At 59.1% G+C, this 10,471-nt stretch overlaps 2 protein-coding genes across 2 annotated transcripts in view; one reads left to right on the top strand and one right to left on the bottom strand.

Annotated features, from left to right (window-relative positions):
* The first annotated feature begins 928 nt into the window (after positions 1-928).
* Positions 929-6,469, top strand: CALHM2 (calcium homeostasis modulator family member 2). Its single transcript, XM_006166395.3, has 3 exons — positions 929-1,355; positions 3,159-3,866; positions 5,586-6,469. The coding sequence occupies exons 2-3, from the start codon at positions 3,312-3,314 to the stop codon at positions 6,000-6,002; spliced, it is 972 nt and encodes a 323-aa protein (XP_006166457.1). The 5' UTR covers positions 929-1,355; positions 3,159-3,311; the 3' UTR covers positions 6,003-6,469.
* Positions 6,470-8,026: 1,557 nt separating this feature from the next.
* Positions 8,027-10,471, bottom strand: part of PDCD11 (programmed cell death 11) — a gene marked incomplete in the record, with an annotated part of 57,111 nt that continues 54,666 nt past the window's right edge. Inside the window, 4 exon segments of the mRNA XM_027767419.1 lie at positions 8,027-8,350; positions 9,050-9,215; positions 9,629-9,782; positions 10,348-10,471. Of these exon segments, the coding sequence (XP_027623220.1) occupies positions 8,179-8,350; positions 9,050-9,215; positions 9,629-9,782; positions 10,348-10,471 (616 nt within the window).

Raw genomic sequence — 10,471 nt, 5'->3', positions numbered from 1 at the left:
GTATTATGGCTGCCGTCCCCCTTGGGGGGGGTGACTTCTCACTTTCCCTTTCACTGTCCTTTCTCACCAATGCATGTGCTCTTATGACCAAAATCTTAAAAAAAAAAAAAAAATAAAAATAAAGACCCGCTTTTCAGGATGTCAGTGAGGATAAAGGGAGAAGCGGTTAGGGAGGGATCTGTGGATCTGTGGCCATGTTTGGCACCTGGAAGGATCTGGAACCAGCTAATGAGCACACACTGGTCCCTCTCCCTTCACTCCTGTGCACAGCCTGGACAGGCCAGCGTGTCACTCACAGTCCCATCGGGGAACAAGCACTGTGGAGCTTCCTGCAGAGGCCTGGAGGTCCTCTTGCCCTGGTCTAGGGGTCCTGTGGCTGTCCTTGAGAGCCTCTCCAGAGGCCCTGACTGGAACACCCCTACACCTCCACAGACGGCAGCTCGTGACCACTTTATGAGACAGGCCGGGCAACTCTGCCTATGACCAAGGCTTCTTCCCAACCTCTCCTTGTCCCCACCCACCACCCGCCAGAGCTCTGCTCAGTGCCCCAAAGCACCTCTGCCTCCCGGACCCAGCTGTGGGCCACCCAGAGACCTGAGGCAGGACCCGGGGCTGGCGGAACTTCAGACAGAAGAGGCTGGAACGGAGGTGGTTTGTCCCATCAGTGGCAGCATGACTGAGGGGCCAGAGGATGTCTAGGTAGCCCTGGCCTTGCCTGTCCTGCGAGAGTCAATGTCAGTCTGAGGGTACTTCTCCCTTGACCCTGGAAGGGTCTCTTTCTAGTAGCTTCTCTCCAGTGGGGGCCAATCTTGGCGGGTGTGTTCTTGAAACCGGCATGGAGGGCAAGTCCAGGCCAGATCTCGCGGAAGCCCCGCCCGCGCGGCGGCCGCTGGGCCCCCACCTGGTCAGTCCTGCTGGTGCAGAGCTCTGCCTGGCAGGGCTGGGGCTCCCCGGCAGGCAGGGGGCCGACCGTCGCTCTCGGAAGTCAGAGCAGGGTCGCGGCGCAACTCGCAGCAGCGGCGCAACAGGAGCCTCAACTTCCTCCGCCACCGCGCCGCCCTCCCCTGCCTGGCGCCGGGAGGCTGTTTTTCCGCTCGCTGGTGCGCACGATCCATCCCTCCGCTTCCCTCTCCCTTTTCTGGAGTTAAATTTGTCGGGAAACGTCACCGGCCCCAGGCCCTGCCACTCTCAAACGTCCTGCTCCTGTGCATGAGCGCCGGAGAGCGCGGGCGGAGGAGCCCGGCAGAGGAGCGCGGCGGCCTGCGGCCACCGGCCAGGAGTCTCCCTGCACTCTGCACCCGGCGAGAGCCCGGCGCAAGGAAGCCCAGGCCACCCGCGCCCGCAGCAGGCCGCAGGTAAGGCAGGCCCCTCCCCGGGGTGTGCCAGGTGTCGGAGGAGTGTGGCAAGGCCGGTCCCAGGCTGCCTGGAGGGCCCGTCCTGGGGAGAGGCCCCCAATGTAGGCAGAGGAGTCCTGTCCCCTCCCCTGCAGCCTGTCTCCCGTCCTGATGTTGGAGGGTGTCCTACTTGGGGCCTGGGGGTGGGGCAGTAGTGTGACGCTGGACCATCCTCTGCTCACCCCAGCCCAGGCATCTTGTGCTGCCTTTGGGCTGGCTGATAACCCAGGAGCCCCCACAAGGAGCCAATTAGCAACCCAGAAGCCAGGAAGGGAAGAGGAAGGGGCAGAGGGCTGCCCATCCGGCTCATCGCCGGCAGTATTACGAACTCCCTTTCCCAGGAGCTAGACGGGAGCTCCCAGGCCATGGGCTGGGAAGAATCGGGCTCCTTCTCCTCTGCCTCTCCTCTTCCTCTTCTGGTGTCCACATGGCTACATGGTTCTGCCTGGGTCCATCATCTGGCAGGCTTTGCCGAGACAGGGAGGGGGTGGTGTGGAGAAGAGGCTCAGAAGGAAATAGAGACAGGCCTCCACACCTTTGCTGCCCACCCGGCTCCTCCCCTCCCCTCCCTGCTTCCCCTGGCCTGGTGGTTTTTGTCTCAAGATCGAGAGAGGGATGTGGGGCCACACCCGGGCTGTTTCTCAGGCTTGTGTGGGCGGAAACTGGGGAGGGAGTTGAGCTAAACTTTGCTGGAGCCTGAGGCCTGGGCACTGCCTGGCAGGTGGCCAGCTGTGCCGCATCCCACATGCCAGAGGGAACACAGCAGGGTCTGATGGACGGGGCACCGCCCAGCCTCAGCTCTCATCAGGACTTCCTGCTGCTGGCAGGTGGGCGGGCTGGGCCCTGGGCTATGACTCCAGAGCAGGCCTGCAGCAGGAAAGGGTCCCAGCTGAGGAAGAAGTCAGGGATCTGGTCACAAAGACAGCACAGTCAATAGGAGACCGAGAAAATGGGGACTCGTGGAGCTTGGACTCACCCTGCCCACCTCCCCACCTGTCTCCTTAGGTGGTGGCCAGGAGTCCTGCCCAGCCAGCTCCGTATTAGCTGGCTCTGTGTCCTCTGCAGCCTTAGATTTTTCCAGGCCGGAGAATCATGCCCACCCTGAAGACCTGACAGGGCAGGGAAATGGAGGGTCTCACACGTAGGGCAATCGTCAGGCACCGTTTATTCCTTTTCTCTTCCTTCCGACGTCCCTGGGAAGAGAGCAAGGGCCAGCATGACTGACCCCCTTCTCACAGAGGCCCAGAGAAAAGTCCTGACGTACCGAAAGCCAGAGTCTCCCTAATCCAGTCCAGACCCTGGTCTCCAAAACCAAAGGTTCTGTGAGCTTCCGGGGTGCCAGTGACTGGCTGCATCTGGCTCCCGGCTGCTAGGAGGCCCCACCCCGGGTCACACGCTCCAGTCCAAGCCCCTTATCCACCCGGACCCCCCACTCCAGCTTTTACACCCATGGGGCTAGCGCCTTCAGGACACGGCCTCCAAATGGCACGACCTGGAAGGAAGCCAGAGGGCAAAGTGGTCACAGCCCTCCTGCCCTACACCGCAGGGCCATCCCCGACCCTACCTGAGCGAATTCTGGGGGAGCAATAAGAACCTAAGAATGGGGTGATAGACCCGAGGACACGATGGTAGGAACCCACGAACAGGGCTGACAACCATTCCCGGGGCCCCGGGCTCCTTCCACCCCCAGCCCGTCCACACTGCCATCCTCCGCCATGCCCATTTTCAGAGGCAAACGCTTATCTGTCGTCTGCTGTTCCACAGGAGGCACCAGGCTGGCTGTAGAAGACAGGATGGCACAGCTATGCCCTGCCTTCAGGTACCCACCAGCCCACACTCCGTACTAGTCCCACCGGGAGCCACCAGTCCTGTCTCCTGCCTCCGCCCTGCAGTCGGACTCCCAGTCGGCCTGTCACCATGGCAGCCCTGATCGCAGAGAACTTCCGTTTCCTGTCGCTCTTCTTCAAGAGCAAAGATGTGATGATTTTCAACGGTCTGGTTGCACTGGGCACCGTGGGCAGCCAGGAGGTGTTCTCTGTGGTGGCCTTCCACTGTCCCTGCTCGCCGGCCCGGAACTACTTGTACGGGCTGACAGCCATTGGCGTGCCCGCCCTGGCGCTCTTCCTCATCGGCGTCATCCTCAACAACCACACCTGGAACCTGGTCACCGAGTGCCAGTACCGGAGGACCAAGAACTGCTCGGCTGCCCCCAACTTCCTCCTTCTGAGCTCCATCTTGGGTCGCGCGGCCGTGGCCCCAGTCACCTGGTCTGTCATCTCCCTGCTGCGTGGTGAGGCCTATGTCTGTGCTCTCAGCGAGTTCGTGGATCCCTCCTCGCTCACAGCTGGGGAAGAGGGCTTCCCACCAGCCCATGCCACGGAAATCCTAGCCAGGTTCCCTTGCGGGGAGAGCCCTGCCAACCTGTCGGGCTTCCGGGAGGAGGTCAGTCGCAGGCTCAAGTATGAGTCCCAGGTAAGGAGCTGTGCAAAGGGAGGCTCTCCTCCCTGCCCTGAGGGGTGGCTGGTGGGAGCTGCTGGGACAGCCCAGTGTTAACGTTGGCCCTCAGGAATACCAGCAGATGGTGTAATGCTTACATTGCTGGACTCCCACATAGTTGACCATGGTTTGAGTCCCAGACCTGGTGGCTTAAAACTCATACTGGGTGCATATGCATGCGTGCCCCAAATCCTAAGAGAATGGAGAAGGGATTGAGGCATGGCCATCTTCCCAGGGGGGTGATTTCTTGCTTTCTGTCTGTCTCTCTGGGGAGCACACACACCCTATAGCAAAAATCTCTTTAAAAACAAACCACTTGGGGACCAGCAGTTAGCGTAATGGCTATGTCCCTGGACTCCCACGTAGTCGACCGCGGTTCGCATCCCGGACCCGGTGGCTTAAAACTCATGCTGGGCACGTGTGCATGAGTTGTCTCTCTCTGTCTTTCTGGTGAGTGCACATGCCCTATTACAAAGAATCCTCTCAAAAAAAAAAAAAAAAACCAAAAACAAAACAAAACAAAAAAACCCACTTGGTCCTCAGGGACTCCAGAAAACACTGCCGTCTCAGCATCAGGGATCAGAGTCCGTTACCTGTGCATGAGCACGTGGGGCAAGGGCTAACCTCATCCCAACCTAGTTTTTGTTTCTAAATCTTTACTACAGGGTTCATGCATTCACCAGAGAGGGAGGCAAAGTGAGAAATCACCCACCAGGGGAATGGCCATGCCACCATCCCTTCTCCATTCTCCTCTCAGGATTTTGGGCACCGTGCACACACAGCTAGCATGTTTCTAAGCCTCCGGGTTCTGAACTCAAACACATAGCTGGCCGTGTGGGATCCAGCACTTGAACCACCGGGGCTGTCCGCTAAGAGAGTTTTAAACATTAAAGGAAAGTTCCTCTGGCTCAGGCCTTGATCTCAGTGGCAGAGAAGTCCCTTACCACAGCAGACTGAGCACAAACCCCTGCAGGCAGGTAGAAATACTTGCGATGGGCCTTGAGTTGAAAATGGAAAGTGGTTGGCTCCAGAGACAAGCGCATTCCTATCCCAAGAAGGGCCCGGACCCAGCACTGAGTCAGTGTCAGGCGTTGCTGCATAAGAGGGGTCCCTTGGGCCAGGGAGGGTGTCGAGGCGGGAAGAGACAGCTGCAGCCCAGATCCTAGCCTCAGCCTTAGCTAAGTGCTGGAGTGGCGGTTGGTCGGGAAGGGAGAGGGTACTGGAAGGGAACTGGACAGTAGCAGAAAATCTGAGCTGGGAATGTTAACTATTCTCGTCCTCAACAGGCTCAATCCATGCCCATGTTTGAGCCAAGCTCGTGGGTGATGATGGGAGAGGAGCTGGGATTCAGGGAAGGCACCATCAGTCCCCAAGGGCCTCCGAATAGGCTTCCTGGGAGTAGCCCCTGGCTGAACCGGGTTTGGTGGGGTGGTAAGGGACCCTGGGGCTGAAGGAGTGGCAGCAGAAAAGAGGCCAAGTCCAAGAACAGGGAAAATGTGCGTTAAAGGGAGGAGCTGGGAAAAGGTGGGATCACAGCCAGAGGGGCCAGCTTCCTACAGACGCCAGGCAAGTTCCACATCAGGCAAGTTCGGAGGGAGCTGGTGCAGCCCAGCACATGCCTCTGTTCCTCCTACCGCACCCCGGTGGGCGGCCGGGCTCCTTGCCGCCCCTGAGCCCTGCCCATTCTCTGGCCAGCTCTTTGGGTGGCTGCTCATCGGCGTGGTGGCCATCCTGGTGTTCCTGACCAAGTGCCTCAAGCACTACTGCTCCCCGCTCAGCTACCGCCAGGAGGCCTACTGGGCGCAATACCGCACCAACGAGGACCAGCTGTTCCAGCGCACGGCCGAGGTGCACTCGCGGGTGCTGGCCGCCAACAACGTCCGCCGCTTCTTCGGCTTCGTGGCACTCGACAAGGATGACGAGGAGCTGGTGGCCAAGTTCCCGGTAGAAGGCACGCAGCCGCGGCCGCAGTGGAACGCCATCACCGGCGTCTACTTGTACCGCGAGAACCAGGGCCTGCCGCTCTACAGCCGCCTGCACAAGTGGGCCCAGGGTCTGGCCGGCAACGGCACGGCCCCTGACAGCGTGGAGATGTCCCTGCTCCCCTCCTAAGGGCCTGCTCCCCATGCTCTGTAGACGGCACAGACTCAGGCCCAGCCTGAGCCCCGGTGCCTGCTCACTTCAGGATCAGAGGGGATTTTTTCAACCAGTTTCCTGGGCAAACAGGCCAGGAGAAAGGGACACAAGGCCCCCTGGGAAGCTGACCGGGGGGCTCTTAGACCTGAAGAAATCCCCTCCTGCTACCACCGGCCTACAAGGCCAATGGTTCTGGAAAAAAGACCCCTTCCCAGGCCTGGTCTTTAACTGATGGTGATGTGGGTCACCCCTTCCTGGGACTCCACGCCACGTCCACCAGCCTGCAGAGCCAGTGGCAGGCCAGCCAGCAGCGGGCTCCAGCGTGGTGCAGCCCGCTTATGCCACTTGCTCAGGGACGCCCGGCTCAGCAGGACCGCGCTGAGTGGCCCTCGGCGCACACCTCTGGCCTTTTTATACTTCCACTTTCATAAAGCTTTTCTTACTATAAAGGACTGGCTGGTGTCTGCATGACTGAATGGGCCACGCCACAGCAGACTGGTGGTCACGGGGTCAGGCCCAAATCCTGTGGTAGGAGGGAAGGGGACAGGACTGCAATGGACCTCGGTAGCACCAGGTGTCCCACACGGGGGCACTGGGGCTGATGGCCTCAGCACCTGGAGTCAGTTATGATCTGATCTGGAGGCAGATGGAGCCCTGCCTTTCTCGGAAGAAAGCTGTATGTGAAACCGAGTCCAAAGGTCCTGCACTCAGTAGGACTGACCCAGTCCCCACCCCCTCGCCACACCTCTCTTCTTTATCTGTGATACGCCGTGTGCACACGCGAGCGCACAGGATCTGGTCACGCCCCGACGCCCCCAGTCCCTGCTGCTGGCGCCTGCGTACTTGTGCACGCCTGCTATTTCTCACCCGCCCAGTCGGGGTCCACACTGCAGGCCCTGTGGGACTGGCTTTCTTTGGGTAGCGTATTGTCACTGTGCCACACAGCTGGTCTCCCACACCCTGTGATACTCGCCCTTGTCCCTGTCCTGCTTCCTGGCATGCCAGGCATTTCCTATGGAAACCTCTCCAGCTCTCAGTTAGGGCCCTGCCAGAGAAAACTCAATTTCAGATACTCGCCCTTGTCCCTGTCCTGCTTCCTGGCATGCCAGGCATTTCCTATGGAAACCTCTCCAGCTCTGTTAGGGCCCTGCCAGAGAAAACTCAATCAATTTCAAGACCAAGCCCCAAACACACTAGCTTCAGTACCTGGCTGGGTGTGTGTCAGCCTCCAGGGTCCCCACACTAGTAAGGAGAGCTACTCACCAAAGCACATGTGTGGGCCGTTGCTTCCTGTCAGCAAGCCAACCCACCCGCCATGCCAGGAGCCCCCCTCCCACCAGGAGCCGGAGGGACATGCAGGAAAGCATGTGACTCTGCAGAGTCTCACAGCAGGTCAGTCCTCGGTGCAAGGAGGGGAGTGACAGAGCTCAGCAGCCTCCTAGCCATCAGGCCCAGGGGCAGCTCATCACATCCATTTTCTCGCTTCCTCCAGAAAATAATCCCTCAAGGTAGGACTTTTTAACCCCATTTTACAAATGTACCAGTTTCAGAGGTCGGGTAAGCTGGCTGTGGTGGGCCTGGCAGGTGACAGCACGGGGGCAGCTCTAGCCACCTCAGGCAGCTTTCCCTGGCAGTCCTGGCTTCCCAGTTCCCGGCCAGGCTCTGCCGTGGTCCTCCTGTCGCAGCCTCACAGCCTCCACAAAAGGGAGGAAGGTGTAGCTCAGCTCCCGCTTGGGGCTGTCTGGTCTCCCGAAATCTCAGGGAAGGGCCCGCTCCCTGGACCCTTCTGACCCCCTCGAGCTGGACTGAATCTACCAGACTGAGAGATCCAGACCCAGGGTCCTGAGGAGTCAGCCCTCTGCTCCTGCTCCCCAGGAAGTCCCCAGAAGGAGGACACTCAGCTTTTCTGGGGGTCCAAGAGCCAGAGCCTGCTGTTACAGCCTCAGGAAATGAAAAAGATGATGTAAATTGGTACTTGAAACAAAACAAGCAAAGAGCAGTTAAAAAGCAACCTCAAGTTCTTTTCCATCCTGACAGGATTACACCAAGGGTACTGCAAAAAAAGCAGCATTGTAAATAGAGCCTCAGGCCACAGGTGCCCAGGTCTGAGTGGGGCCGGCCCACCGCTGAGTGTCCGCAGAGCCCCCAGCCGCTAGCCCTCCAGCACCGAGCTCTTGGCCTCCACGTACTCCAGGGCCTTCGCCTTCACTGCCTGTACATCCTTCTCAGTGCCGTGCTGCTTTTCATAGTCCAGGTAGCGCTTGAAGAAGAACTTCATTCGCTTGGGGGCCAGGCTCAGATGAATGACCCGCTCAAAGATGTCCCTGTGAGGAAGAACAGGGCAGCCCTTGCCTCCAGATGCCATCCACAGGAGCCCTGACTAGCGCTCACCCCCTGGTTCTCAGGCCCAGAGCCAGGCCCCTCTGTCAGCCAGCATTCCCACTTCTATCTTTATTCTTACTGCCACGATGAGTTTCCCATGATGCCCTGGGAGAGAGGTACCACCACCCTAATTTACCAGATGAACAGAGAGACCCAGAGGTGATAAAGGACCTACCCAGCAAATCAGGACAGAGACACTGGGATTGGGGCACACAGCTGGGCATATGCATAGTGAGAAAACCTCAGCTTAAAACTCGCTGGAGGCCTTGGGTGGGGCACCTGTTCTTTCTGGAGCTCAGTCCACCCATCTCTAACCCCGCTGCCTCGTAGAGAGGCTGAGGCACTAAAGAGCGATAATTCCTGGGAAAGTTCTCTACTGCCAGAGCCAGGCAGTAGTAATTATGGAGACACAAGTCTCCTGATCACCCAGGCAGGGGCAGGGCCACCTCCCACCCCCAGTTCCAGACTCAGACCAGAGAGAATGTGGAGATAGAAAAAGCAGTTGGAAGAGTAAGTGCCTTCGGACCTGGGGTGTTGTGTCTAGACTTGAGTAAGAGAACTGGGGGTTCTGGGAGCTCCTGTGGAGCTACCACAGCACCCCCGCCCCACCGGGATCAGCCTCGGTGTGCCTCCCCTCTCACCTGACGTCCTTCTGGCGGCCATACTTGATGGTCATGTCGATGTAGACGGACCAGACATCTGTGCGCTTCGGGTAGGTGCTCAGTGTGTTCTCAAAAATGGCTTTGGCCCTCTCGGGGTCCCCCAGCTGGAACTCAAGCTGGGCAAACTTGGAAATTACATCCACGTCTGCGGGGAAGAGACAGAAGGAAACAGTGAGCAGGCAGGCCCCCTGGCACAAGGCGAAGTGCTGCAGGCACGTGGGTTCAAGACCTGGACTATGACAAGAGGGACAGAGCCCACACGGACAGTGGTGGGTGCGAGGCTCTCATGCACAGCTGACACCACAGACAGGCGACCGGGCCAGAAGAGGTGGGGTGTCCCAAGGCTGACGGAGTGGGTGCAGACTACTCTGTCCCTCCATCTGTCACAGCTGAACATTTGCAACGTAAGATGCAGTTACACATGTGAGCATGCTATCCACACGGCCGGCTACGCGCACCCCACGTGGCCTTCCTAACCCGATGAGCCGGAGACCTCCAGATATCCCCAGACATCAGAGAGCCTCTCATATGGGCTCAAGAGAGAGCCCGAGCACTCACGCTCCTTGCTGGGCAGGCACTCGAGGGCTCGCTGCAGCACCCGGTGACTGGCCCCGGCCTGGCTCTGCCGCAGGAGAAAGGCGCCGTATTTGATCCAGACAGCTTTCTCCTGCCGGAAGCGCTTCAACATCCGGTTGTAGAGGTCGCCAGCTTCCTGTGGGCCAAGACGAGGTAGGCTGAGGAGTGGTACTGGAGGGGACCACACAGATGGGCAGCAATGCTCGTGAGAAGTGGGACGTGGCTCACGAACGCCAAACCACTAGACCAACTCTAGAGGCCTGAGGGGAGGAGGAGGCTCAGAGAGAAAAGGGGAGACTGTGGGGCAGCGTAAGAGGGGCTTCCCCACTAATCCCACACCTGAACGGAGGTCCCAGGTGAGCAGACAGGAACATGAGGGCAAGAGAGAGCAGGAGAAAGAGGGGACATGGGGCTGAGATGTCATCTCTGTCTAAAACGCTCCTTAGCAGCCCAAGGCGACACACCAGGGGTCCACTGTCCCCTCACTTCCAAAACCATCACTGCCCTTACCTTCACCCCACAGTCCTACAGTAGAAGTAAGGGGCGAGGACTTGTCTCAGCTGAAGAGTGAGGAAGTTAGACCCCAGATGTCAGGCGGCCACCTGGGATAGGACTGGGCCCAGAACTGGGGCTCGTCCCGAGACACTGCCGCTGTAACTCCCAGGAGTTCGGTTCGTCTGCGAGGGGCCCCGGGCTCCTACCTGGAATTTCTCCGACTTGGTGTATATGTCAGCCAGATGGAGGAAGACCTTCAGAGGCTCGTTGTACTGCACAGCCCGCTCGAAGGCCTTGGTCAGGGACTCCGGCGAGCCGTACATGTTCTCC

The sequence above is a fragment of the Tupaia chinensis genome, unplaced genomic scaffold, assembly GCF_000334495.1.
Source record: "Tupaia chinensis unplaced genomic scaffold, TupChi_1.0 Scaffold144255_1, whole genome shotgun sequence".
Taxonomy (NCBI): domain Eukaryota; kingdom Metazoa; phylum Chordata; class Mammalia; order Scandentia; family Tupaiidae; genus Tupaia; species Tupaia belangeri.
Note: the sequence above shows the minus strand (reverse complement) of the source record. Positions and strands in the feature narration are given on the sequence as shown.

What these genes read in the sequence shown, in the direction of transcription:
- CALHM2 (XM_006166395.3), top strand. Translation starts at nt 3,312, where the DNA reads ATGGCAGCCCTGATCGCAGAGAACTTCCGTTTCCTGTCGCTCTTCTTC. An exon ending in GGCTCAAGTATGAGTCCCAG is followed by an intron (nt 3,867 to 5,585) that starts GTAAGGAGCTGT and finishes TTCTCTGGCCAG; the next exon opens with CTCTTTGGGTGGCTGCTCAT.